At 46.5% G+C, this 27,665-nt stretch overlaps 3 protein-coding genes, 1 long non-coding RNA gene and 1 other non-coding gene across 8 annotated transcripts; 1 reads left to right on the plus strand and 4 right to left on the minus strand.

Annotated features, from left to right (window-relative positions):
- Window positions 1-357: 357 nt before the first annotated feature.
- LOC133902592 (small nucleolar RNA Z247) lies at window positions 358-496 on the plus strand. The gene has a single exon (XR_009906920.1). It is a non-coding gene; the product is annotated as a small nucleolar RNA Z247 (small nucleolar RNA).
- Window positions 497-5,080: 4,584 nt separating this feature from the next.
- LOC133901911 (uncharacterized) lies at window positions 5,081-7,902 on the minus strand. The gene is made up of 3 exons (XR_009906793.1): window positions 7,495-7,902; window positions 6,843-7,056; window positions 5,081-6,661 (listed from the first exon to the last, which is right to left on the minus strand). It is a non-coding gene; the product is annotated as an uncharacterized LOC133901911 (long non-coding RNA).
- A 1,478-nt stretch (window positions 7,903-9,380) lies between these two features.
- Window positions 9,381-24,685, minus strand: LOC133901151 (uncharacterized). Of its 3 annotated transcripts, XM_062342415.1 has the most exons (10): window positions 24,639-24,685; window positions 23,995-24,088; window positions 22,025-22,135; window positions 12,111-12,267; window positions 11,809-11,871; window positions 11,498-11,564; window positions 11,313-11,413; window positions 10,628-10,672; window positions 9,971-10,441; window positions 9,381-9,822 (listed from the first exon to the last, which is right to left on the minus strand). In XM_062342415.1, exons 3-10 carry the CDS (start codon window positions 22,060-22,062, stop codon window positions 9,652-9,654), a joined length of 1,113 nt encoding a protein of 370 aa, XP_062198399.1. In that variant the 5' UTR covers window positions 22,063-22,135; window positions 23,995-24,088; window positions 24,639-24,685; the 3' UTR covers window positions 9,381-9,651. The 3 variants fall into 3 exon arrangements, with proteins under 3 accessions (XP_062198399.1, XP_062198401.1, XP_062198400.1); XM_062342417.1 differs by lacking the exon at window positions 22,025-22,135 and having other exon boundaries at window positions 24,639-24,669; XM_062342416.1 differs by lacking the exons at window positions 22,025-22,135; window positions 23,995-24,088; window positions 24,639-24,685 and adding an exon at window positions 12,614-13,192.
- Window positions 23,042-25,785, minus strand: LOC133902338 (uncharacterized). Its single transcript, XM_062343931.1, has 7 exons — window positions 25,748-25,785; window positions 25,434-25,593; window positions 25,174-25,366; window positions 24,845-25,000; window positions 24,639-24,727; window positions 23,995-24,088; window positions 23,042-23,046 (listed from the first exon to the last, which is right to left on the minus strand). Exons 1-7 carry the CDS (start codon window positions 25,783-25,785, stop codon window positions 23,042-23,044), a joined length of 735 nt encoding a protein of 244 aa, XP_062199915.1.
- On the minus strand, window positions 25,524-27,283 carry LOC133901154 (uncharacterized). 2 transcript variants are annotated; one of them, XM_062342422.1, is made up of 5 exons: window positions 26,879-27,280; window positions 26,643-26,795; window positions 25,909-26,154; window positions 25,748-25,818; window positions 25,524-25,593 (listed from the first exon to the last, which is right to left on the minus strand). In XM_062342422.1, exons 1-3 carry the CDS (start codon window positions 27,189-27,191, stop codon window positions 25,940-25,942), a joined length of 681 nt encoding a protein of 226 aa, XP_062198406.1. In that variant the 5' UTR covers window positions 27,192-27,280; the 3' UTR covers window positions 25,524-25,593; window positions 25,748-25,818; window positions 25,909-25,939. The 2 variants fall into 2 exon arrangements, with proteins under 2 accessions (XP_062198406.1, XP_062198407.1); XM_062342423.1 differs by lacking the exons at window positions 25,524-25,593; window positions 25,748-25,818 and having other exon boundaries at window positions 25,984-26,119; window positions 26,879-27,283.
- Window positions 27,284-27,665: the final 382 nt, after the last annotated feature.

A 27,665-nucleotide genomic window follows, 5' to 3' on the forward strand; every position in this document is an offset into this window, starting at 1 on the left:
TATGTCGATGGTTCCATCGCCTGCCCCAGTCAGACCATCGCCGTTGAGCCTACCGAAGAAGGAGGTGGCCGCAGCATCGTCGTCAACCCGGAATACACCCACTAGTATCATCAAGACCAGTTTGTTCTGAGCGCCATTCTTTCCTCCATTACTGAGGAGGTGCTCGGGACCGTCGTCAACATGACAACATCGCGCGACGTCTGGCGAACGCTGGAGAAGATGTATGCGTCAAGCTCGCGCGCGCGGATCATGCAAATCCGCATGCAGCTCTCTACGATCCACAAGGGAGAGCTCTCCGTCGCTGACTATTACCGCAAGGTCAAGCGTCTCGCCGACACTCTCTCCGCCGTCGGGAAGCCGCTCGAAGATGAAGAACTGATCGCGTACATGTTGCGCGGTCTGGGCCCCGACTACGACTCGCTCGTCACCAGCATCACCACGCGCCCTGATTCCTACTCCATTAGTGATGTCTATGCGCACATGCTGAGCTTTGAGATGCGCATGGAGCACAACAATACCATTGTTCAGGTATCCTCTGCTAATGCTGTCAACAAAAGTGGTTCTGGACGTGGTGGTGGCAGGGGTCGTGGTGGGCGAGGACAATTTCGCGGCGGAGGTCGTTTTCGAGGCCAAAGCAGTGGGCGCTTCAATCAAGCTAACCAAGGTGGCCAATCTCATGAGGTGGTGTGTCAAGTTTGTGACAAAAAGGGCCATGATGCCTCTCGGTGCTGGCACCGTTTTGATCACAATTATCAGTCAGGAGACACAACCAAAGTTGCAGCAGCCGTCGCCAACAGCAACAGCTACTCCATCGACCCGAACTGGTACATCGACACAGCAGCAACTGATCACATCACCGGTGAGATGGATCGATTGTCCTTGAAGGAGCGCTACACAGGAGGTGATCAAATTCAAGTCGCCAATGGAGCAGGTTTGCCCATTACTCATATTGGACACACTAGTATTGCTGGTTCAATTCGTCCTTTGCATCTGAATCATGTCCTTTGTGCTCCCAAAATCACCAAACACTTGATCTCTGTTCGAAAATTGGCCTTTGATAATAATGCTCTTGTTGAATTTCATCCAAATTCTTTTTTTATCAAGGACCTAGCAACCAGAACCATTCTTCTCAGAGGCAAGTGTAGGAATGGCCTTTATGTTCTTCCAAATAAACAGACCAGTCAGGCCATGTTCTCTGCCAAAACCACACAGGAGCAGTGGCATCGACGCCTTGGACATCCAGCTTCACAAATTGTTCTTCAGATCCTTCGTAGGAATAACATTGCTGTAAACAATAGTGCTTCTCCTGCCTTGGTTTGTGATGCCTGCCAACAAGGAAAAGCCCATCAACTTCCTTTTAATTCTTCATCTCATGAATCTACAGCACCTTTGCAAATTGTTCACACCGATGTGTGGGGACCTGCTATTTCTTCAGTTAATAATTCCAAGTACTATGTTTCATTTGTTGATGATTTCAGTAAATATGTGTGGGTTTATTTTCTGAGAAATAAGTCTGATGTTGAATCGGTGTTCCTTCAATTCCAAAAAAACGTTGAAAACCTGCTCGGTGCCAAAATCCGTTCTGTCCAATCTGACTGGGGTGGTGAGTACCACCGTCTACACAAATACTTCAAGCACACTGGGATTGAACATCGTATTTCATGCCCACATACACACCAACAAAACGGAACTATAGAAAGGAAGCACAGGCACATCGTTGAAACTGGCCTGTCTCTTCTTGCACAATCACGCATGCCCTTGCGCTTTTGGGATGAAGCTTTCAACACTGCTTCCTATTTAATCAATAGAATGCCCACTCGAACTATTGGTCATGACACACCTTTTCACAAGCTGCTCAACCTTGAACCAGACTACACTTCACTGCGTGTGTTCGGTTGTGCTTGCTGGCCTAATTTGAGGCCATATAATCCCAAAAAATTGAACTTTAGAACAAGGCAGTGTGTGTTCATTGGTTATAGCGCGTCTCACAAGGGCTACAAATGCTTTGATCCTTCCACTGGACGTGTTTATATTTCTCGTGATGTTGTGTTCGATGAGAATGTGTTTCCTTTCACGAATCAATCCACCACAAGTGTTCATGTGCTTAATTCCTCCAATCAGCCTACTGTCCTACCTGTTGTTGCCAGATATTCAGAACTTTCTCTTGTCTCTCGTGATTTGCATGAAAATATTGAACCAGTAGATACTAATGCTAGTGTGAGTAATGGACAAACTAATCCTGAAGCTAACTATGATCTCTCTAGTGCAAGTTCACCTTCTGTAGGGTCAGGTGCAGTCCACAGTCTGTTAGGACCGACTGAAAATGAAATTGAAGCCAATACAAATCTGTCAACTGAGGGAGGCAGTTCTGAAAGTGTTCCAGTAGCCGAGGGAGAAAGATTACACCCAATGAGAACTAGACTACGTGATAATATTGTCCAGCCCAAGCAGTTCACAGATGGGATAATCCGATATTCAGAGAAAAGAAATAAGTTTGCAGCAGCGACAGCAACCACTGGAGCAGGTCTCACAAAACAGCAGTGTTCAGTTTCAGGTTCAGAAACTGAAACTGAACCCGACAATCTACAGCAAGCTCTTGCAAGCCCCAATTGGCGCCAAGCTATGAATGATGAGTACACTGCACTAATGAAAAATGAAACTTGGGAGCTGGTGCCACCCAAGAAGGGGATAAATCTGATTGACAGTCGCTGGGTATACAAAGTGAAAAGAAAGGCAGATGGGACAATCGACAGATTTAAAGCCAGGCTGGTTGCAAAGGGGTTTAAACAGCGATATGGTTTGGACTATCTAGATACTTACAGCCCTGTTGTCAAGCCAGCAACAGTTCGAATTATACTGTCTCTTGCAGTTTCACAGGGTTGGAGTCTACGGCAAATTGATATACAAAATGCATTTTTGCATGGTATTCTTGAAGAAGAGGTTTATATGAAACAACCACCAGGCTATGAAGATCTAAACAAGCCATCCAATTATATTTGTCATCTCAAGAAAGCTCTATATGGATTAAAACAGGCTCCAAGAGCATGGCACTCTCGGCTGACAAGCAAATTACAAGAACTTGGCTTTGTGTCATCAAAGGCTGATTCTTCATTATTTATATTTTGCCAAAGAGGTATTACAATATATATGCTCATTTATGTAGATGACATAATCATTGCAAGTTCTTCCTCTAATGCCACTGATCAACTGATCAAACAGCTGACAGCAAGCTTTGCAGTAAAGGATCTCGGGCCACTTGAATATTTCTTAGGAATTGAGATCAAAAGGATACAAAATGGAATTCTCTTATCTCAGAAAAGCTATGCTACAGATCTGCTCAGGCGAGCTAACATGTCTAACTGCAGGCCAATCTCCACTCCAATGGCTTCAGGTGAAAAGCTATCTGTTGAACAGGGAAGATCACTTGATGAAATTGGACATTTTCAGTACAGAAGTATTGTAGGAGGGCTGCAGTACCTGCTCATGACTTGCCTGATCTATCTTTCTCAGTAAATCGGGTCTGTCAATTTGTTCACAAACCTACTGATTCTCATTGGGCAGCAGTGAAAAGAATCCTCAGATATGTGAAGGGAACAATTGATTATGGGCTGAAAATTCAAAAGTCTCCAACAAGTCGCCTAAGTGCGTTCTCAGACGCGGATTGGGCTGGTAGTCCTGAAGATCGGTGCTCAACCAGTGGGTTTGCTGTGTTTCTAGGAGCAAACCTTGTGTCATGGAGCTCCAGGAAACAAGCAACAGTTTCGAGGTCTAGCACTGAAGCCGAGTACAAGGCCATTGCGAATGTTACGGCTGAAGTGATCTGGTTACAGTCTCTTTTGAAAGAACTCAAAGTTTTTCAGAGCAAGTGTCCCTTACTGTGGTGTGATAACCTTGGGGCAACGTATTTGACAGCAAACCCGATGTTTCATGCAAGAACGAAGCACATCGAAGTCGACTTCCATTTTGTCCGTGAACAAGTTGCAAGGAAAGCTATGGAGGTACGGTTCATATCGTCGAAAGATCAGCTAGCTGATGTCTTCACCAAGCCCTTGTCTAGAGCACCGTTCGTCTCAAACTGCTACAATCTTCATCTGGGCAACCCAGGTTGAGATTGAAGGGGGCTGTTAGATTTTGTACTACTCAGGTGCTATATGCATCGCTAGCTGCCGTTGGACGCTTGCATGTGCATGTAATCTCTGAATGGAGGAGCGTAGCTTTCGCTAGGATTGCGTCGTGGTAACCGCGTATGCGCCGTGGTGACCGCGTCAGTCTGTTGCCGCTCTTGCCGGGCGTCCATTCGTGTAAGCCTGTACTACGATATATATACATCATGATCCCATCGAGGATCGGTGCGTTTGGCTCATCCATTCCTCTAGATTACAAACTTTTACAAGATAAATATTCACTTATACTTCAACATTTAGTCAAAAATAACATACATCATAATGGTATTCTTAATTGTTTCGCCATACATCTGGTATCACTTGCACGTGGTGAGAAGCTAGTAGCTCTAATACTGCTCACAAAACTTTGTCTATATGTCGAGAGAAGAAGAGCAACACAGGCTCACTTAGAAAAGGCGATACAGACTGCTGTCCATTACCCTTTTTCCATCTGAAACACAGCCCGGTCAGCTATAACAAAATTTATTAAATTTCGGCCATTTGTTAGTCATCTAGGGGCTTAATTTATTATCACAGAATGTTTGTGAATCTTGGGGGCTCCAGATCATCAACTCCTTTGCGAACTTTATAAAGATCTCTTCTAGGGATTTGAACATTTCTTTCATCCAGTACCCTAAAGCTATTGTCCTACTATTATCAGTATCCAGGGATTTGAACATTTCTTTGAGGCCCACGATCTACTTCTCTGACAAGCTCTCAGAAGCAATGCCAATATATATCATAAATTGTGGACTAGAGTGCTAAGCAATAGAGAAGAAATGCTTCTGGAGGACAAGAACAACGGCTAAAAGAGGTGAATAGGTGTCTTACAAATTTCTTACGAAATAGATAACCTATTCTTTGTTCACCTAACGCACTTTAAATACGCACTATCGGAAGCATAAACAACGCAAGAGAGAAAGATTCAGTGCACTATGACTCCACAGATGAAATATGAATCATTGGTTCCGTTCAAGACCATTCCATATGTCTTTATATACAAAAGCTCGTAACTTTAAAAAGAAACAAGACCAAAGAAGATCACCGGGCAATGGAAACTCTCCACGTTGATGATCTAGAGGCAAAAAAATTAAAAACTCATCACATATGCATGTGTATGTGAATTTTATGCCTTTAATAATAAAAAGAATACCTTGCTAAGGTGGAAAAATTTCAGCTCAAGATTGAAAACGAAAATCACCATCAAAAAAGTAAAACCGGCAAAAAAAAACTGAACCAACAGAAAGAGACTAGAAAGAGATGAACAAGAACACTTGCGAGAAAATAAACTTCATTAAGCTAAGAGATCAGCCCTATTTTAAACAGAATATAAAGTATTTTCTCTCATAAAAACTCTAACCTATTACAAAGGCTAAACCTATCATCTACTCTCCTCTAAAACCTATCACTAGATTCTCAAATAGCTGGTTCAAGACTCCCCTACAGCTCTACCCTCTATTTATAGGCCTAGGAAGATAGCTTAGCACTTAAATTTTCTTGTTACCAAAGTACCCCTAATTTTCAATGGCCTCCTACCTATCGTCGGGCCATTTTGGTCTAAATTTTTCTCCATCCATCAAATAGTCATGACTTGTTCATGACTTAGCTTCGTCTTGATGCAAACTTCGCAATGATACCATGTGACCCTCCAGACCTCCCACAGTTTTGAGCCCAAACCGTGAAACCCTAGCACACTTCTCAAAACGTGACTCGCCGTTTTGCTTACACCTTAAGCAAGCGCTCCGATATTGACGTATGTACTCCGTCTTGCGATCTTGACCACCGGCAAGTTTCTCCCACTCTCGATCCCTCAGCCAGCCTTGTCACTTGCACCAACATCTCCTTCGTTTGACTTGGTCAACACAGTATCTTCATCCATCTTTCATACTTTGTTTGACCTCCACGTGTACCTCTAGAATCACTCTTGACTCCGTCCAGCCTCCTTGATCATCCAGCACTAAACACTCCGCTTGGTCCTGATCACCCGACGTCGACCGTTAAATTGCATCCATCACCTACACACCATAAGACAAGCAAACATGTTTCTCCAAACCATCTCCAAATCATCTTATGTTAGCTCAATATCAAAATCTTCAATTGAAATCAAATTCAATTCAGAGCACATCGCAGTAGTTTTCTGAACACCAGATGTTCCAGCCTGAACACCGGAACATCTGGTGTGCGCACTGTTCTCAACCTGAATTACCACTCATCGGAACATCCGGTCTAGTTCACATACAAACACAACGGAACTTCCGGTGTATACATCGGAACTTCCGGTGTGAAGATTTCCAATTTTTCTACGAAAGATTTCTTCTCTGTAAAAAAAGCTCCGGTAATACCATCCGATGTAGCTATCAAACTCATCGGACCATCCAATGCATTGATCTTCAATTTCACCTAAAAAATTACTCTCTGCAAGAAATAGTCCAGCGAGTATGCACTGCCCTCACTGGAACTTTCGGTGAACACCGGAACTTTTGTTGTGTGTAATTTTTCTGCGAACAGAGAAAATTTTGTCAATTTTCAACACCGCTAATTTGAGTTAGTCATGAACCAGAACAAGCATCTACAAACAAATACTAACCAAATTCAAAATAAATCAACTATTATCAATATCTCATGGCATAAAAAAAACCAAGACACTTCACTCCTTCCAATTCATAACATTTTGGTTACCTTCGAGGCAACCTTCTTAAGCTTGTTCATTGCCCTGAACTGCGTCATTCTACCGGATCAAGTGGTTTGTCTGGGGCCTCTCCATCCTCTCTAATCCATGGATGATCAGTGTGTTTAATGTATTAGATTTAGTCATTATATGCAAACATCACAAGAATGAAGATTCAGTGGACTTGACGGGGGCACTTCCCATCGTGCACATGAGCATACCAATCTGTGCAACAAAGATTACGAATGGGATGAGTTTGACAATGGAGGCTTACTCAAAATTTCTGCAGTAAGCCGCTCCTTTGGGTTTTACCATAGTACTTCCTTTGATGATAAATATAGATCATTTTAGCCTTATCAACTATTCTCTAAATATAAGTCATTCTCGAACTTCTATACATTTTTTTCTCCTTTGTTCCTTTCTTATCTTTGTTTAATAAATACTACCACTCTAATAAATAAATGCGTTATCTTTTCCAATGCATAATAAATAAAGGGTAACAAGGTAATTTGATCTACTTTCTTAATCTTTATGTACAAATCTAAAACGACTCATATTTGCAATCGGAGAGAGTATTTTCTTGACAGAGCGCATAAAAAAACAGAACCGATGAACTAATGAAACAAAGCAAGGCTGCAACTAAAAAGTAGAATTATCCCTCACCTTGATTTAGCAGCCTGCCGTAGATTGGGAGCACCTGCACGAAACGCCCAAGCTTCTGTTGTTCCTGCAGCAACTCCTCCAGGTACTGACTGCCACCGCCCAAATTCAAGACTTGCAGGTAAGAGAACACGCGGCCCTCGGCGACCGTGGCCTCGGCAACGACCTTGCGGAGCGAGCCGAAGCGGGTGGTATGTGCCCCGTCTGCCGAGAGGGTCTCCCGATGGGGGTGCTTCGAGGGCCGCGGCAGGTTCGGGGATGGGGAGGAGAGCGGCGGCGGCGGCGGCGGGTTCCGGGAGGAGTGCGACGGCGGCAGTGCGGGAACGGGGAGGAGTACGCAGATGCCGGTGAGCGCCGAAGCAGCGTAAGAATTTCCAAATCACCTTAATAGGCACAGAAGGAAAGGGGTTAGAGACAAGGTTCATAAAACCGTTTGGATCTCGAAAACCTTTAGCCAGTGTTTACCGAAAAATTACGGTTATCATGATAACTGAGCAAAATTTGGTAAGAATTCACTCAAAATTCACTCGACCAAATTTAAAATTTGGAGAGAATTCGGAACGAATCAACCAAACGGTAACCGATCGGTTTGTTACGGTTACCGGCCATATTTAACGATTTATCGAGCAGTTTTTCCGTATTTTTTAATTATCGGTAACCGTTCGATTTTAGCGATTTATCGAACGGTTTTCTCTAATTTTAATGAAGTTAAAAAAACTAAAAAATAGCTCAACCTTGTAAAATCAATAGCTAATAAAATGAAACAAATTTTGTTGGTTTCATTGTAACATGTCTACATTATAAAAATATTTATACTCATAAAAAAGTTGAATATTTTCTGTGAGAAAATGTATTTGCTAAACCTAGTTAAATGCATAGTTTACTCTTTGCTAATCCAAAAATCATGAAACCAATTTTGTTAGTCTTCTTACATGATCTTAAACCTTTTAAAAATACATGAACTCATGAAATAGTTATTATTATATGCAATATTGTGTAAATATATTGCAACTAGATTAATTCATAAGTAACCAATCACACATCTAAAATTAGTGAAACAACTTTTATTAGTTTACTTATACTATACTTTATGTAGAAAAAATAATGGTAGACATGAAAAAAATAATTACAGTATTGTTTCTTAACATATTCACTTTATGCTTGTGAACTTTGTAAAAATTATGGAGAAATTAATAAAATTTTAAATGAAGTGAAACTAATTTTAAAGTTCATCTTAAGATACTCTAAAAAAAATGTTTTTATATGTTAAGTTTTTCCTTAACATAAGTTAATAAATAAGCTGCACGCTTCAACTTTTTTTTCAAACTTACTCCCTATATAATATGATGCAAACGACGTTATTTTTTTTAAAAAAATTCATAGAAGGTCTTAAAATTGTCTCTAGTTTTTTTAGAATTTTTTTAAATTTTTTGAATTCAAATTCAAAAACCATTCGGTTTCTATTATCAATGCGGAGCGGTAAGCTCGGTTTCCACGATTTTCAAGCAATAACCGTCCATAAGTTGAACCCTAGTTGAAGTGAATCTTTAACTGGGATGTATAATGTATGATGTATAATACATTGTGTAATCGTTCGATTCTGTTATAATTTATGTATTTTATATTAGCATAGATTGAAAACTTCTTTTAAAACGAATCTAGATGTACCATTTTCAAAAGTTTGTCAAAATATTAAAAAGATATTGATGGTTAAAATTTAAATGTGTTAACTCTATGCAACCAAAACTACACTCTTCTTTTAGAGGGAGTAGCAGCAAACGGCAAAGAAAAAAAACCTGAAGTCTTGTTCTACTGTACTCCGTACTCTTCTGAGGTTCAACACTGATGTGCCATCAGATAAAATTTGAGTGGAATCAACATTCAACATATAACAGAAAATCTCAATGGAATATCAATACTGATTCTGAGTTAGCTGTTACGCATGCATTTGGCGATTCCCAGTGTCGTGCACTCAACAGAATCAACAACAAACTCCAAAAAGAAAGAAAAAAAAAGGAAGGGGAAAGTTACGCAGAAAATCGGCAAAAGACTGGTCTGGAACTTTTGATATCTACAAAACTGGAGTTCCATGCAGCGTCTGCTATTTGCACAGCCGCGTTGAACTTTTTTCTTTTCTTTTCTGTGACAAGCCGAATCGAACTATTTGAAGAAGAGTTTCCAGATCTCCCTCTCAGGGGGCTCAGAGACAAGGTGCACGCCAAATGCACCTTCTTCATCCACCAATGCTCGCAACTGCCGCACCGCGCTGCTTGAACCGATGTAGTTCTTCCTTGCAGCAAGATACATAACTCCATATGGTGGCCGCAGGCACTGCAAGAACAAGAACAGTAGGATGCATGGTAAGGCTGAGCAAAAGTTTTGTTTCGGTGTAGATGGCAAATCTGCATAATACATTCCGTATGCAAGGGACGAGGCCTTGCAGCACAGATAACTCAAATTTTCACATTTACGAGCTAACCTTTTTTATGAGCGAATAGAGATTTTGAAGAGAACTTGCAGAGTAAGGGATCTCATTGACTAACACTATGTCATATCCACCATCTCCAGTGCAAGTCTCATTTCCCCTCTCCCATGCACGGCTGCCTGATAGTTTTCTTGATTGCCTCGACGAAGTTTCATGGCAAATATTGTTCCCATCCTGGCTGTTATATCCATCCAAAAGGTCATCTTCACAGAAACCTAGCCCTACACCTGATAATGCATCCACCTCGTCCTCCTGAATTACTGACAGAACTGTGTGAAGCTCCTCCCACTCCCCGGCATAGAAATGGATATCTTGAGGTAGTTGTTGCCGAGATGGAGTAAGGGGGCTTCCTTGATGGTGACTCTGCTTGTCTTGAGCCTGTTCAAGGTTAGCAAGTACATTGGGTATTGTTTTGCACCTTATTGTTTCAGCACTAGGATCCTGAAAATGAACTGTCGAAGCTCCCTAAGAATGTTCAAAAGGAAGATGTTACAAACTATACCATGACAGGTAGCTAAGTACATATATATTATTAGTACAATAGCCAAGCACAGAACACAGGAAATTTATTGACGGAAAGAGAGCTCTGAAATCATACATCATGTACATGTTATATAAAAGTAAGAGGTAGAACTATGGACAACAGTGTACCTTCAGGCATGCAAATATGCCAGGAAGCCCGTATCCACAGCCAAGCTGCATCAGAAAAAGAACTCTCACACGTTTCCAAAGAACCAAAATTCAACAAAGTTATGCCAAACTATGTGTGTTTGGCATCTGAGAATCTAAAGAAATAGACCACCGGCTAAGAAGTTTAAGCGTGAGACATACTTGGAAAAAACATGTGCGCATCACTAAAGCACAACTCATTTAAAAGATTGTGTTGCATGTCAGTGAAAAGCTTACTTTACATGTATAACAGTAGTCCTATATCCAGGGGCTAAATATAGCGATGTTGGTGTCTATGGAAAATACGAGGAAAAAAGCATTGGTCAAATGGATATCAATAAATGCTTATGGCACCATTCGTTCTTTATCGGGAAAATTCACACCCTTTTATTTTATTTTACTTACTTTTATGGGGTAACAACATTTGCAGTGTAGCATAAATAAATCAATTTTAACCAGAAGGATGCTATTAACAAATGCATGAGTTTTCTGTAGGTAGTTTCATGGAATACGAACCATCTAATGCTGTTTGTAAACATCAATTTAAGAAAGGACAATTTTCACAAAGAAATGAACACTACATACTAAAGAAGAAATGCTTAGATTTACTTGAAGTGCTACAGTATCTTATGTAAATGATTATATAAAAGCAACAATGGAGTTGTACCTCTAAAACCCGTTTGCTTCTGAATGTCAAAAGCCCATCACGGATCTCATCCTTAAGTACATTTACTAGATCAATTGAACTCTCCCAGCATTTCAAAGGCCCTAGAGTAAAGAATAATTACTTTTAGATCTTAGCTGTATCAGGAAACAAGTAGCGTGATAGAATTAGTGAAGGTACTACATTACCTTCACCTTTTGATGTTACAATATCTGACTTAGGTAGCCCAACAATATCAACAACACTGATCTTTCCCTGAAACCAAAACATGAGAACATCCCAAATTAGTGAAGCAGGAAAAGACTGGGACAAGGAGCAGTTTTATCTTATTCAAAGAAAATGTGACATAGTTTTCTGCGGTTAGCTTGTGAGCAGCTGCCATGTTAACAATCGTTATGAATAAACTATACACTCTTTTCCCTACATAGACAATAGATGGAGCCAGTAAAAATAAAACTAATAAGCTGGAACATGCAGGGAAGTGGGAAAAAGCTTGTACCTTGAATATATTCATGCCGTGCATTTCAATATTCTCGCCTGCGTACTTGTATGGATGAACATTCTACAGACCAATGTAAATAAATTCAGATTAGTTGATACTTGATGGATAACAAATGATCCTTATTTTCATTGGGATATCTTCTTTCTTTCTTTTTTTTTTTAAGAACCCGCCCCCTTCCCTGGAACCTTCTTAGACCCGGGGGGGGGGGGGGGGAGCGTGCGACACCGAGGGATCAACCCGGTGGGCTCAGCCGCTCCCTGCGACTTTGCCATGAACAAGCAAGGATGAAAAGGTCACACCTTTGATGGGACAATCTCAACCGCTGGCGAAGGCAGGTGCGGCTCCCTCTCTTGTACGATGTTGACGCAGTGGGCTGCAGCCCTGTCATGAGACAACAAACCAGCCAGGCACTGCGAGAGCAGAGACGGTGACCGCATTGCCTTGCTTCTGATCTTTCTGAAAAAGGTGACCAGAAGTTAGGATCAAAAGAATTTTAATGGCATCAGACTGAAATCACTTCTAATGTCAAGGGAATTCTACATTTGCACTCAAGATTCAAGAAATTAATATCGTCCCATCACCATCAAAGATCTTAATATCATAACCTACACACCCCGCACAGCAGTCCCAAAATAAAGGGGAAATCAGAAATGGCTTATTACTCTTTTCCCCGCAAAAGTGAACATGAAAAGAACTGATCCAAAGAACCATATCATCAACTAAGAAAACTCTAAAATCTAAATACACCAGAGATCTAACAACATACGAGAAACCCAAAATAAACGATACAGCCGCTACTTACTTGAACGCGAGATCTGACTCCCGGAGACAGCAAGGAAACAAGGGGGGAAACTACAAAATTGAACTCTGTAGACTAAGGGTGTGTTTGGATCTCCGGCTAGGAAAAATCTTGTCTTGCTTGGCCAGGTTTTGCATTTGGAACTGCTAAAAACTCCTAGCTTTTAGGGGCAAAGTGGCTTGCATGGGCTAGAAAAATCTCGCCCGCTGAGGAGAGCCAAAACGGCTCGCTCTCGTCGCAAGAGTCACGGCTGGCAGAACGATCGATGCATACATAACTGCCTCCCTAGCTTGACAGAACCAAACGCCACAACACAGCAAGCCTGGGTTAGCTCAAACGAGCTAGTTTGCCCCGCACACCCTAAAGATTAGCTTTGAGATTGCAGGGAAGACGAGCAGTGGAACAAACAATCAAAAGAAGGATGGAGGCTCGAAAAGGCTCGAGCTTATGGGGTCTCTGATCCTCTGCGGTGCGGTCTGCGTTACTGAGTTGGGTCGAACTAAAAGAAGGGGCACCGATTCGTGAGGTAACTTCGATAATGCCACTGGCTAGTGGCAACTTGAACCTCGCGTTAGCATGGGCCCAGTTGGTAAAAACGAAGGTGCCCGGCCCGGCCCGGCCCGGACCCACTGCAACTGAATTGGCAACGCCGAGAGACCGAGACCAACTGGCGACCGACCATGCCCGCATTCCCAGCGCGCGCGCGCCAACACACGAATTAAGCCGAGAGGAAGAGAAGGTCGAGGCACTAGGGCACCACAGCCGGAGATAGCGAGCGTCGGAAAATGCAATCCGAAATATAAGCAGCCGAGGTAGAGGGTAAGTACACAGTACTTTGTGAAATTTTTCCTTCTAATGAGCTATAAAATTGACTATTTGACACTGCAAAAAGTGAGCTTCAATTATTTATCTTCTAAATTTTTGGCTTCAACAATTTACCACTAAAAATTGTGTCACCATTGATTCTTTGCCATTTTACACTAAATAATTGTTTTTTTTTATTTTGGTTTATCCATTTAGACCATATCAAATGATTATTATGCCCCTTATCTATCTTTTCTCCCCCACCTGTCGGGGTCTCTCAGACCAGACCGAAACCGAGATGTCCTCCTCCCAAACCAGACCGAGGGATTGCTTCACCGCAACAGAACAAAAGAGGACAGAGGGAGGCGGCCGGAGAGCTTGCGTCAGCGGTGGGCTTGGAGAGGGTGTCGACGCACCACGAGTTCGAGCTCACAGACGGTGGAGCTTGACGCCCTCGAAAGGCGGAGCTACCTGGGACGTCGGGGGCAAGATTCCTCCGACTTGGGTCCTGTTGGCTCCAGCTTCCGGCGACTTGGATCTGCGGGCGGGCGACGGCCCATGGGGTTTTGGGGACGCGGGAGGGCAGCCAGAGAGGGAGGGCCCGGCGTCCTACGCGAGAGGAGGCTGGCTGCCGACGATCTGACGAGGATGAGGACGAACCACGGTGGCGGCATATATCTGCTCGGACCCTGCCACCGCCTTTCGGTGGCCGAGGGGCAAAGGTGAGAATCCTGTTCAACTTACATGGATCTAACAGCCAAAAAAAATAAAATGATGAGCATTAGATTAAATTAGTCTGCCTTCTAATTCTTGAATTCTACTTGTTTTGCTTAGGATCATGACCAGCTTGCTCGGGCAGAAGAACCCTTCAACCTCTAATTAGAATAGCTTCAGCCGGAGAGTTAAAATGCTACCCTAAAGGCAATATACTCACAGCTGAATTTATTCCATTGAAACCAGAGTGCATTGTAAAGTGACTGGAGTGAGATTTCTATACATGTGTGATTTGTATTGTGTTCATTGTTGATTGGGGAGATGTAAAGAGATGGAAATTGTACATGGTTGCAATTTATAATAATAAAAGCATAGTTTTACCAGTTATATCTACATACTGAACCAATATCTATTGTAAAGTTAGAATCTGAAAATTAAACCAATATCTGGAGAGTACTCACATACTAAATCAAAGCTTCAACACATACACTCTTAACGAGAAGTGGTCTGGGAGGAGGACATCTCGGCCTCGGTCTGAGAGACCGTTTGATAGTGGAGAAAAGATAGATAAGGGGCACAATAGGAATACTGCCAATCAGCGCACGCGACCCATTGTCCACGCGAATCACCCTGACAGCCTCCACATTTCCTTTTTCGAAAAATTTTCCCATGTCTTTCCTTTTTTGAAAGTTTTCTAAAAGACTTTTAAGTTAAAACTTTTCAGAGAAACGTTTTTGCTCAAACTTTTAAGGAAAAAGTTTTGAGAAAAAATAGCTTAAAACTTTTAAGAAAAAAGATTGTGAGAAAAAAATTTCAAAAAAAAATAAACAAGAAAAGTTTGTATCGGGCCACTAGTGGCTCTGTGGCCCCTCGCTCAGTTGCACGCAAGTTAGGCTGCTCCAATACAACCGCGGAACAGGAATTTGGGTACAATAGTCATTTGACATGGTGAATGGAAAAATAAAAAACAATTATTTAGGGCAAAATGGTAAGGAATCACATTTATAGCAAATAATTGAAGCCCACCTTTTCGGTGTCAAATAGTCAATTTTCTACCAGCGAGCACCCGGCGTCCGGTGACGACGGCGTCATGGGTGGTTGCTACTCCACCATCGCGGCCTCCAAGCTGAAGATGATGCGCCGCGGTCGTCCTCCCCGTTACCAGCCGTGACGGCCCGTGCTGCTCCCCCGACAACATCACCGGCAAGCGTAGAAGAGCAAAAAGGGCAGGAAGCAAGCATCCATCCTGGGTCCCGGCGCCGCCTGACAGAGGACCGCCGGTGAGGAAGCGCCCGTGAGCCGAAGTCGATCGCTGGCAAACGGCGGCGAGCCGGAGACAAAAAAAACTCACGCGAACACAAAGTGGACACTGGTATTTTGGTGCTGCAAAGCGGCAGCGTTTTTTGTTTGATTGAACTCAAATATAAAGAAAATTACATGCGAGATTACATGGCCATTGTTGGCCGAGAGATTCACGGCACGTTCATGCTCGGACACTGCCATCCCAGCGCCCTGGGACGTGCCGCAGAGGCTACGCGCCATGCGCGCCAGCCGCGGACATGCGCTGGCTAGTGCGCCACTAACTTAATCAACATGCTAACTAAAAATAGACAATGTGCTCAGGAATTATTCAAACAATCTCCTCCTAAGTCCTAGAGCACTCACACTAGATTCTTCATGCCGATCTTGTGACGGAGCTCCTGGAAGCGGACGCGGCCGAGCGCCTTGGTGAGGACGTCGCCCAGCTGCAACTCTGTGCCAATGAACTCGACGTCGATCAGCTTCCTGTCACAGCACTCCCGGATGAAATGAAACTTTACATCAATGTGCTTGCTCCGGTCGTGATGCACAGGATTCTTCATCAGCGCGAGGGCGGATTTGTTATCCACCATGAGCTTGGGCGCCAGGGCTTCTCCTCCGATCAGTTCCGCTAGCAGGCGAGCTAGCCAGACGCCCTGACACGCAGCTCCCGCGGCCGCGATGTACTCCGCCTCGCAGGAGGACAGCGCGACCACCTTCTGTTTGGCCGATTGCCAGGCAATCTGACCGTTGGCGAGGAAGAAGACGAGGCCGCTGGTGCTCTTCCGATCTTTGACATCTCCAGCGAGGTCGCTGTCGGAGTAGCCCAACAGCCGAGGTGCGATCTCCTTCTTCCCTCCATAGTAGTAGTGCACTCCCCAATGCACCATGCCAGCCACATAGTGGAGGACCCGCTTGACCGCCGCCATGTGCTCTTGACGCGGCGCCTCCATGAAGCGACTCAAGTACCCAACGGCAAATGCCAGATCAGGCCGCGAGTTGCAAAGATACCTGAGGCTGCCGATGATGCTGCGATACTCAGTGGCGTCCACGCTCGGCGTTGTGCCCTCCTTGAGCAGCTTCAGCTTTATCTCCATGGGAGTGGCACAGGGATTGCAGCCGAGCATCCCCGCCTTCTCCAGTATCTTGGCGGCGTAGGCGCCCTGCTTCAGCGTGATCCCCTTAGCCCCCTGCGTGACCTCCAGCCCGAGGTAGTAGGAAAGCGCCCCGAGATCGCTCATGCGGAACGTGCTCCTCATCTGTGCCTTGAATTTGGTCACGGCACCTGCATCGCTACCAGTTATGATTAGGTCGTCGACGTACACTCCCACGATCAGGTGTCCTTCTCCTTCTCCCCGGGTGTACATCCCGTGCTCAGTGAGGCAGCGACGAAACCCGAGCGCCATCAGGGACACATCGAGCTTGTGGTTCCACGCTCGCGGAGCTTGACGAAGACCGTACAGCGCCTTGTGGAATCGAAGCACCTTGTGCTTGTTCTTGTCGTCGATGAACCCAGGTGGCTGCTGAACATAGACCTCCTCCTGGAGATCTCCGTTGAGGAACGCCGATTTGACATCCATGTGGTGGATGGACCAGCCGAAGTGCGCTGCAACGGTGAGGAGCAGCCGCACCGACTCTAGGCGCGCGACGGGAGCGAACACCTCCTCAAAGTCGATGCCGGGACATTGAACGTAGCCCTTGGCGACGAGACGGGCTTTGTGCTTGACGATGGCCCCGTTCTCGTCGCGCTTGACCTTATACACCCACTTTAGGCCGATGGCGCGATGTCCGCGAGGGAGCTCCTCCAGCGTCCAGGTGTCATTGTCGCGGATTGATTGCATCTCCTCCTCCATCCCTTTCGTCCAGTGAGGATCGTCACGAGCCTCCTTCAACAATCTGGGCTCCTCCGCGCTGATGGCGTGCAGCTCAGCCTGGACGACGTCGCGGTGCGCCAGCCCGAGCACTACATCCGAGCCGAGGATGTTGTCCAGCGTCCGGTACCGGTGCTCCTCCTCTTCATCATCATCAGCGTCGAGGGCGTCATCGGCGCTGGGCGGTGTCGCGAACTCGATAGGAATCCCCTCGGAGGCGATCAGAGTGGTTGGAGATGGTGGAGACGCAGGCTGCAGTGGTGGCGACGCATGCATGGGCGACGTCGTGCTCGGGGACGGAGTCACAGCAGGTCGGCGCCGGATCTCGTACTCGACGGTGAACGGCTCCTGGTTGGCGTCAGCTGGGGAGCTTCCCTAGTCCCAGCGCGCGTCCTCGTCGAACACGGCGTCGCGAGAGATGTAGACGCGATCCGCGATGGGATCGTAGAAGCGATACGCCTTTGACCCCGCTTCATAGCCGATGAAGACCGTCTTCTCCCCGCGATCGTCGAGCTTGGTGAGGTGCGGATGGAGGCGCTTGATGTAGGCGACGCACCCGAACACCTTGAAGAAGTGCACGGGCGGCTTCTTCCCGTACCACGCCTGGTACGGTGTCATGCCGTTGAGCGCGCTCGTCGGCGCCCGGTTGAGGAGAAACACGGCGATGTTCACCGCCTCACCCAAGAAGCGTCCGGGCATGCCCCGTGCGCGCAGGATGCTTCTCGCCGTCCCCACGATCATCTGGTTTCGGCGCTCCACAACGCCGTTTTGTTGTGGCGAGTATGGCGCCGAGAAGTGGCGCTCGATCCCCTCTCCTGCACAGTACTCTCCAAATTGCACTGAAGTGAACTCACCGCCATGATCAGTGCGGAGCACCTTCAGCTTCTTGCCAGATTCACGCTCGACGCGGGCCTGGAACGCGATGATCGCCGCTGGTGCGTCTGCCTTCGTGCACAGAAGAGTGAGCCACATGAAGCGGCTCATGTCGTCGACCAGGAGCAGGAAGTAGCTGTTCCCGGCCGGGGTCGATGGCGAGATGGGGCCGCAGAGGTCTCCGTGGACCAGCTCGAGCTCCTCCTGAGCTCTGTACTTGGTCGCCTGGGGAAACGCCGTGCGTTTCTGTTTGGCCAAGACACAGTCCTCGCACACTTGCTCGACGTGGTCGATCATGGGCAGCCCCTTCACAAGGCCCTCGCGTTCCAGCTTGCGCAGCGACTGGAAGTTGAGGTGCCCGAACCGCTCGTGCCATCGCCAGGCGACGTCGCCGACGCGCGCGGTCAGGCACACCGGGGCGGCGATGTTCATGTCGAGGTAGTAGAGCCGGCTCAGTGAGAACCAGACCTTGGCGAGGAGCTGTCGATGCTGGTCGTAGAGGCGCAGGATGCCGGACTCGATGTCGACCTTGAACCCACTCTCGTCCATCTGGCCGACGCTGACGATGTTCGTGGTGAGGCGCGGAATGTAGTAGACCCCATCAAGGTGACGGTGTTCACCGGACTTGCAGGCGAAGAGGACGGTCCCCTTCCCTTCGATGGCGACCACCGATCCATCTCCGAACTTGACAGTTCCAGAGACGCCGGTGTTCAGCTCGGCGAGGACTTTGCGCGACCCCGTCATGTGATTCGTCCCGCTGGTGTCGAGCACCCAGCGTTGTGGCCCCGCTACTTCCCTCTCCTCCTCACCATTGAGGTGGAGGAGAACCTTGCGCTCGTTGAGGTGAACCCGGGACTGCAGATCGATGGCGAGCGGCGCTGATTGTGGAAGTGAGGGAGACTTGGGCGGCTCGATTACCTCAGATTCCGCCACGACGAACATCAGTGCACCCTCCTCTTCTTCAGCCTGAGCGACGTGGGCCGCGTCCTTCTTCTTCCCGCGGCAGTCCTTGGCCCAGTGGCCAACCTTGCCGCAGTTTTTGCAGCGATCGCCGGGGGGCGACTTCCCCGCCCCGGCGTTCTGGCCGTCACGGTTGTCGCGCGAGGAGGAGTTCGCGCCACCGCGCCCACGTCCGTGCCCTCGGCGCTTCCCGCGGTCGCTGGAGCCCGCGTTGTCGCCGGAGTTCTCCTGCTCACGGCGAGCTTTGCGGCGAGCCTCCCAGTCCTCCTCACAGAGCATCAGGCGCCCCATAGCGTCTGTGATCTGCTTCGGCTTGGTGCGCTGCTCGAAGACGTGCAGCCGCCCGATCACCTCCTCGACCGCGACGGTGTTCAGGTCAAGGAACATCTCGATGGAGACGGCGGCCTGGTTGAGCTTCTCTGGGACCACCTGCAGCAGCTTCTTCACTACCTCGGCGTCGGTGATGTGGTCGCTGAGGGAGCAAAGATTGTTGGCGAGCGTGGTGATGCGGACGCCGAACTCGTCGACGGACTCCCCTTCCTTGAAGAAGATGTTGTTGAAGTCCCGGCGAAGCTGCTGCGCGTTGGCGTCACGCGCGCGCTCATCGCCGATCCTCATGTTCCTGACCGCGTCCCACGCCTCCTTCACCGTGTCTTTGCTGGCAAGTGTGCTCCAGAGCTCAGAGGGTACCGAGCGCAGGAGACCGGCCAACGCCTGCCTATCGTCGTGATCCTCTCCGTCGTCGCAATCCTCCCCGACGCCGTGGCGGATGACGTCCCAGACCCCGAGCGTCTGGAAGTTCACCTTCATCACCAACGCCCACTCAGGGTAGTTGGTTCGGGTGAGCATCGGCCACGCGATGTTCGCGGACGCCTTCTCGATAACTCGCTCGATGATGCGCGGCCTGGCGTCCCGGGTGCGCGATCGTCGGGAGTGAGAGCGGTGGCGACGGCGTGGCGAGGGAGTGCGCGACGTGGGAGGGGTCTTTTTCTCGTCGGAGCCATCACCTTGGAGCGTTCTCCTGGGGGATCGCTTGGGAGACTCGGACATGGCGACGGCGTACCTCAGCTCTGATACCAATTGACAGAGGACCGCCGGCGAGGAAGCGCCGGTGAGCCGGAGTCGATCGCTGGCGAACGGCGTCGAGCCAGAGACAAAAAAACTCACGCGAACACAAAGTGGACACTGGTATTTTGGTGCTGCAAAGCGGCAACGTTTTTCGTTTGATTGAACTCAAATATAAAGAGAATTACATGCGAGATTACATGGCCATTGTTGGCCGAGAGATTCACGGCACGTTCGTGCTCGGACACTGCCATCCCAGCGCCCTGGGATGTGCCGCAGAGGCTGCGCGCCATGTGCACCGTGCGCGCCAGCTGCGGACATGCGCTGGCTAGTGCGCCACTAACTTAATCAACATGCTAACTAAAAATAGACAATGTGCTCAGGAATTATTCAAACACCGCTGACCCGGACTTTGCGCGGCGGTACCGGCTCGGCGCGGAGCTGGGGTGCGGGGAGTTCGGGGTGACGCGGCGGTGCGACGACGCGGCCACGGGGGAGGCCATGGCGTGCAAGACGATCCGGCAGAAGCGCATGTCGGAGCTCGACGGTGGCAGGGTGGTGGGCCTGCGAGGACGCCGACGGCGTGCACCTCGTCATGGAGCTCTGCGACTGCGAGGGCGGCGAGCTCTTCGAACGCATCTTCGCGCGCGGCCACTACACCGAGCGCGCCGCCGCCAAGCTCGCCCACACCATCGTCCAGGTCGTGCAGGTAATCAATCATTAACCAACCCCTACGCCCATGATCCTCCATAGCCGCATCGTCCAGCATCTTACGCCATTCTTGGCTTCTTGTCTCTTCACAGCATCATCTACGCAAAATCCAACACTGCAGCTGTGTCACGAGAACGGAGCGATGCACCGGGACCTGAAGCCGGAGAACCTCCTGCTCGCGAACAAGTCGGAGGACTCGCCTCTCAAGGCCGTCGACTTCGGCCTCTCGGTGTTCTTCAAGCCCCGTAGGAGCCTCTCGCGTGCAACAACCCATTGATGCTGCTGTATCATGCACAGCTCTTGCCGTGCAGAGGATCGGTTCACCGAAGTGGTTGGCAGCGGGTGCTACATGGTTCCAGAGGTTCTCAAGAGAAGCTATGGGCCAGAGATAGATGTGTGGAGCGCTGGCGTCATCCTGCACATTCTTCTCTGCGAATTCCCTCCGTTCTGGGGAGGTGAGTGGCGCTTCTCCCTCTCCACAGTTCAGCATTGCTGCATCTGTGGACATTGCAGCACAGCACAGGAGGTGGTTACCGGTGCTGATGTCATGTTGTTTCGACACTGCAGACTCCGACGAGAAAATCGCGCAGTCGATAGTCCAGGGAGGAATTAACTTACAGTGGGATCCATGGCCCAAGATCTCCCAGAATGCAAAGGATCTTGTCAGGAAGATGCTTGACCCGAATCCTTCTACCCGGTTGACAGCAAAGCAAGTCCTCGGTAAAGTGCAGATGGCATTCTATTCAATTTTAAATACACGACCGTATTGAAAGTCCAGATGGCATTCTATTCATAGAAATGCACACAAAGAATTTATTGGCGTTATTGAAAAAAAATGGGATCCTAAAAATGTTGCATACTAAACTATGAGCACTTGTCCCTCCTGAAAATACAGAGCATCCTTGACTCAAGAATGCCGATAAGGCTCCAAATGTGTCGCTCGGAGAGGTGGTTCGATCCAGACTGAAGCAGTTCTCGCCCATGAACAAGTTCAAAAAGAAGGTACTTGGAGTAAGTTGCAGGTAACTCACTTTTACTACCCTTAATTCCTTCAAATGTGACACATTTCAATGTGGAATTTGCTAATGATTAATGAAGGTCGTCGCCATGGATTTACCGGTGGAGGAGATTGACAAATACACCCAAATGTTCCATACGATGGATAAGGACAACGATGGTAATTTGTCACTGGCGGAGCTGGAGGAAGGCCTCCAGATAAACGGTCATCCTGTACCAGGGGCAGAGATAAAGATGCTGTTAGAAGCTGGTGAGTACTAGCATCGTCATTCACATTCTTATATAAGTAGGATTAGGATGATTGGGATACTGGCAACTGAACGGCAATGAATCAAGTGTAAAAGTTCCTATAATCATCATTGCAACCAAGTATTCCCCTACGCCTCAAATCTAAAAGTGTAATTTACATTATGAAATCAATGCTCGTACAATATAGGCGCATAAATAAATTAACACTACAATGTTCTAACGCAACTTTCTTCCCTTTTCAGGGTGACATAGATGGAATTGGAACATTAGATTGTGGGCAGTTTGTAACAGTATTACTTCACATTAAAAAGATGAGTAATGAGTATCTACCTAAAGCTTTCAAGTTCTTCGACAAAGATGTGAATGGTTTTAGTGAAATGGAGGAGTTGATGGAGGCTTTAGGTGACGGTGAACTAGGGCCTAATGAGCAAGTGGATAATGATATCATTCACAACGTTGACAAGGATTTGGTCAGTAGACTAACTAATAAAAACTTCTTCAATCATTTAAATAAAACCATGTGAATGGTTTTATTTGCAAACATGTGGGCTCAGCGGTTACAAAACTCTAAAGTTTTCAGTAGCTATTTGGATCCTGAAATTGCAGGGAAACTGTAACCATTTCCAGGGAAATGCTGGTTTTAGGATGGCCAAACCTCACTACTACTAGATCAGGAAACACCAAATTTCGACCGGTTTCCAGTGTAATAAGCAAAATTATTAAACCTGGTGAGAGTCAGTGTAAATCCAAACAATGAATCCCCATAACTTGCTAAAATCTCTGGCACAGATAACCTAGTCCTGGAGCAATAGGAAGTCCAGGAAGCAATAGTAACTGGCAGCTGGCTGTCATCCATGTTTCTTTTTTCTCAACCTGGATTGCACAAACACATGCTTATTTAGGATAGCTGACATTCTATAAATGTATTCAACAGGATGGTCGAATCAGCTATCTGGAGTTTGAATTGATGATGAAAGCTGAATCAGACAGGAGGAATGCCTCTAGGCGGTACTCAAGAGCAAATTTCAGTAGCCCCAGTCATAGGCTGTGCAAAGAAATTTCATGAAACGAGAAAGTACGTTCCAAGTAGCACTTATCGACCGACAGTGTCACACCGTCATCTAAGGATCAAGCATCAGTGGACAATGTAAAAGCAGGATTACTGGGTTTGGGGGACACCATGGTTAAAGGAGACTCCATATCCCAGTTGCATACTTGATAGAGTTCATCAAGCAGCAAACCTTCTGACATTGTCCTTTGTACTGGAAGCAAAATATCTAATTCCTAGGATACATATTCCTGACTTAGATTAGAGAGATGTAAGGGAAGCGCCAGCACCATGCAATATACTTACCAAATTTTGACATTTTAGTACCGTGTCAAATCCATAAAGAAAAGAAGATGTCCAGTTGAATGTCTAGAATTAAAATATAAACCACAGTTTTAATAGATTAAAGAGATAGAATTGCCGAAAGGAAGAACAGCAATTTCGTTCCACCAAAAAATTTACACTAAATTGATGGATGCACAACACCATGAACTGTGATGAATTAATCTGAAACAAATCAGAGTAACTGATGCCACTTGAAAGTTAAGCTAAAATTGTTTTGATCTACAATTCCATAGTTCTGTATCCAAAAACTATTCCGCAACAAAACAGCTACATGTGATAAATAAAGTCATCTTGAAAACTAGCTGTCAAGGCATGAAAAATCAGTCCTAGTTTTGAACAGCGTTGGAGACAACAGATGTCCAATGTTGAATCATAAAACACAAAAAAAATTAGAAAGTAGAATCTAGCCCAACATTTATCAAAATTACCTGAAAATCTATGTCTGATGGAGAAAGGTGAGTAGTCAACTTTTCCAGGATTTTCAATGATCATATCCGTGACCATTTCAGCAGTGCCTAGTGCCTGAAGTAAAATTGGCAGAAGAAGAACTTTAACACTTATATCTTCTTATAAGGAAATGGCAGTAAAAAGCAGGCAGCAAAGCGCCTCCACCCTGTTGACATGTAATAGACTCATCCATCTCAGTTGGAATTCTAGAATATGCCAGTCCTCGTGCAGAGTTACTCAACTGCCATGGATCAGCTCCTAGAGGTAACAAGACATGATCGGGCTAACACAACATAGAACTATTTCTATACAATGATAGGGACATGCCTGTATATGAGGGTTGGGATGCGTCTTCTTGTTCTGTAACTACTGTTATCCACGAGTGTGAGCACGGCGAACCTATATTTTGTGTAGTGGGGTTCCCCCACTCACTTTTTGAAAATTTTCTTTGGTATTTTGTAAAATTTAAAGAAAAAATCCATATTTAATAATGGGTGCCCCACTCAATTTCTCGGCTAGGTTCGTCCCTGAGTATGAGGGTATGTTATGCCCAACTAAATAGATAATAATATTAAACAAAAACACTAGTAACTGGAGCAAATTGATACAGTGATCCGTGACTCACCAAAGTAAGACCACTTCCTTCATGTCCTGTAGCAATCAAAACATTAGGCAAATCAGGAACAAAGCCAATAACTGGCCTTCCATCAGGCACTGAAACAGATGAGACATTTGTTTCCATGAGTATCACATAAAGGGGACAAAGCTGATAATATTGCGATGAAGAATCTCTGAGACTACGGTTTTCTTTTTCTTACAAAAGGAGCTTACTATAGGGGCGGTGCCCGATTCTGATTTGTGTGTTCTGATCAATATTAAGAGGAACATTCTTCAGTGCAGGAAAGAACTCCCCTGCACGGTCCCATATGCACTTAACGATGGACTTATCAACCTCCCTCGAAAATCCTTTGAACTCCCGGCTGCTTCCTGTAACAAGTAACATACAAATGCCATACGATCAAGCATTTTCTGAAGAAGGTAGCTTGGAAAGGAATTCTTGTCTGGAGCACCAAAAGATCATCAAAAGAGAAGGGTTTTGTTCATCCACAGAAACTGTAGAAATGTAGAACAAAGGGAGAAGTTTGTGCTACATAAATTACCTAGAACTAAATTGCCCTTTGCATCTAGCGTTGCTGTCATCGATATAGATGACACACCATGCTCATCTTCATCAGATCCTGAAGCCAAGGGTATGCTATTTGACTTAGCAACTTCGTGGTCTACATATCCTACCTCCATTAGGCCATGATTTAGCTTAACCTTGTCAAATTTCTCCAACACAAGCAGATGACCCTGTAATGGAAAACATGAGATTATTTCTTTATGTTGTTAGATGTCGGGTCAGAAATTTCAAATGTACCTTTCTTGGCTTGACAGGAATATCCAATGTCAAAGTAGGTTCTAGAAAATTATGCAATAAGGATCGAGTCCATGCACCAGAAGCAATTACAATAGCTTTTCTGCCATACAAGATGTTTTTGGAAGTTTGGACAGCTTCAACTGTCCCAGTAACTTCTGATCTGCACATAATAAAATCAATAAGGGAATGAATTTGGCATCACCGGAAATTCGTCGTAATTTCTAATGTATATATGGCTCAACTCTACCAGCCTAATAGCTGAAGTGTTCTTCTATCAACAAACAAAGGTTATCTGAAACAAGAGACGTGAATACCTTATTAATGACATGGCAGGATCATTATAGAGCTCCATGTACCTCCCTTCTGGGGAATACGAATTATTGGTCTTACATAAGAAAGTGTAAACAATTAAGTATCAGTGAGATAGTGTTTTTTGCACTATTAAAGAAGAAAATCGATATTCTGCGGAACAAACCTTTTCAATCAAAGAGACAGCCTGGAATGCATCAATCTGGCAGTCTTGAGGCAAGAACATAGCACCAGCAGCTTTTCCAACACTCAGTGCCGGCTCTAATGCATGCAATGAAGAGGCAGACAAGAACTCCGCATGTATGCCAGCCTGAGACAGAGCCTTGGTCCTTTCCTCCAATGTGGCCAGCTCTTCCAAAGTTCTCCCAACTAATAAGCTTCCTTAACAAAATTGATAGTGGCATTTCACTTTCTGTTCAAACCGTGGTCCACACTGAGAAATGGAACTAACAAATACAGTGCATAACATCCACGATAATACATCTAGTAAAACGAGCAAAGTCAATTGAAGTAGCATATGACTGCACTTAGAATCAGACCACAAGAGATGGCAGCAGCGAAGCTTCCAGTAAGGCAAGATGGTGTGGCCGCCCTACCTACCGGCCGGCAATTCAGTGGTGGGCGAGAACTGTTCAGCGGCCGGCACCGGTGCTGGCAAAGGCCGAGGTGAAGTTCGCCCCACCTAAAATCTTCGGCACGGTCCACCACTGAGAGATGGTAATAAGCTTTTACTAGTACTACCCTTGCTATGTTAACAAATCTAGTAACCTAATGATATCGTAGCGATTCACCACTTACATGTGTTTACTAGTTTTTAGATGCATCAGCAATTCAATCACAGTGATTAGTCGATCACCAACACAGCTAGACGTAAACAGCAAAACAGCAGCACGCCTCTACCTGTCCTCATCCACCCCAGCCGCTCCCGCGCACCGCCGCCCTCCTGGCCGTCGACCTCCGCCGCGAGCTCCTCCCACAGCTGCTTGCTCCGCACCGCCAGCTCCCACGTGTCACTCCCGGGCGTCCGGTGCGACATCCATATGTAGCCCTGTCCTGCACACGAACCAACCCTAGAGTGTCACAACCCAACTCCCCCAACACGCACGCACGCACGCGCGGAGGGGAGACGTGCGTACCCGCGCCGGTGGCGCCGGAGCAGGGGACGGCGGCGTCTGCGACTGCGACGGAGAGCGGGGTGTGGAGGAGGAGGTGGCGCGCGATCGCGAGCCCCACGATCCCGGCGCCCACGACGACCACGTCGTGGTGGGAGACGGCGGCCGCGGCCGCGGGGGCCTGGGACCGGAGCGCGAGGAGCGGGCGCCCGCGCCGAGGGCCCCAGACGGAGAGGCGCTGGTGGACGCGCGAGGACGGCGAGGCAGTGGCGGAGGGAGAGAAGCGCATGGGGTTAGGGCTCTGAGCCGAGGAGGAGAAGGCGAGGGCGGCGTCCATTGGAAGCGGAGGCTGGAGAGGGAGGAGGCGGCTGCCGATGTGATGTGATGAGCTCGACGAGTGGAGAGATAGGTGGACGGAGGAGGGAGTGACGAGTCAACGATCTCGCAGTTTCCGGACAAACGCCAGCGGTCCCACGTAGTCGATCTTCAACGGTTTCCTTTGTACTCCATAATCACTTCACGACGAAATTTTTCATAGTTCTTATAAAAAAAAAATTTAAAATTATTTTCTTTAAGATGAGATTCTTTTTTCATTTCGTGATTAAAGATGAGAGAAAATAAAGAGAGTGAGAATGGAAAAATAAATCAAAAAAAATAAATAAATAAAATGAATATGATTGAAGATGGTATAAAGAGATTTCCCTTATATTTAGCGTTTCAATATTTTTTTACAGTTTTTGTCACGGGAATTTAAAGTTATTCTTTCTAAAACAGGATTATCTTTCTTTTCTTTCACAAATCTAAAAACTGT

Source organism: Phragmites australis, chromosome 20 (assembly GCF_958298935.1).
Source record: "Phragmites australis chromosome 20, lpPhrAust1.1, whole genome shotgun sequence".
NCBI lineage: Eukaryota > Viridiplantae > Streptophyta > Magnoliopsida > Poales > Poaceae > Phragmites > Phragmites australis.

Coding starts and splice junctions, on each gene's coding strand:
- LOC133902338 (XM_062343931.1), bottom strand. CDS start 25,785: ATGGAGCTCTATAATGATCCTGCCATGTCATTAATAAG. Junction 25,594..25,747: donor CCTGCCATGTCATTAATAAG/GTATTCACGTCT, acceptor TATTATGTGCAG/ATCAGAAGTTACTGGGACAG. Junction 24,089..24,638: donor AAGGAAGTGGTCTTACTTTG/GTGAGTCACGGA, acceptor ATTTTACTTCAG/GCACTAGGCACTGCTGAAAT.
- LOC133901154 (XM_062342422.1), bottom strand. CDS start 27,191: ATGGACGCCGCCCTCGCCTTCTCCTCCTCGGCTCAGAGCCCTAACCCC. Junction 26,796..26,878: donor CTCCGGCGCCACCGGCGCGG/GTACGCACGTCT, acceptor GTTCGTGTGCAG/GACAGGGCTACATATGGATG. Junction 26,155..26,642: donor GCTGGGGTGGATGAGGACAG/GTAGAGGCGTGC, acceptor CGGTTTGAACAG/AAAGTGAAATGCCACTATCA.
- LOC133901151 (XM_062342415.1), bottom strand. CDS start 22,062: ATGGAACATTTGGGTGTATTTGTCAATCTCCTCCACCG. Junction 12,268..22,024: donor TTTGTCAATCTCCTCCACCG/GTAAATCCATGG, acceptor CACCTTTTTCAG/AAAGATCAGAAGCAAGGCAA. Junction 10,442..10,627: donor GCATATTTGCATGCCTGAAG/GTACACTGTTGT, acceptor GAACATTCTTAG/GGAGCTTCGACAGTTCATTT.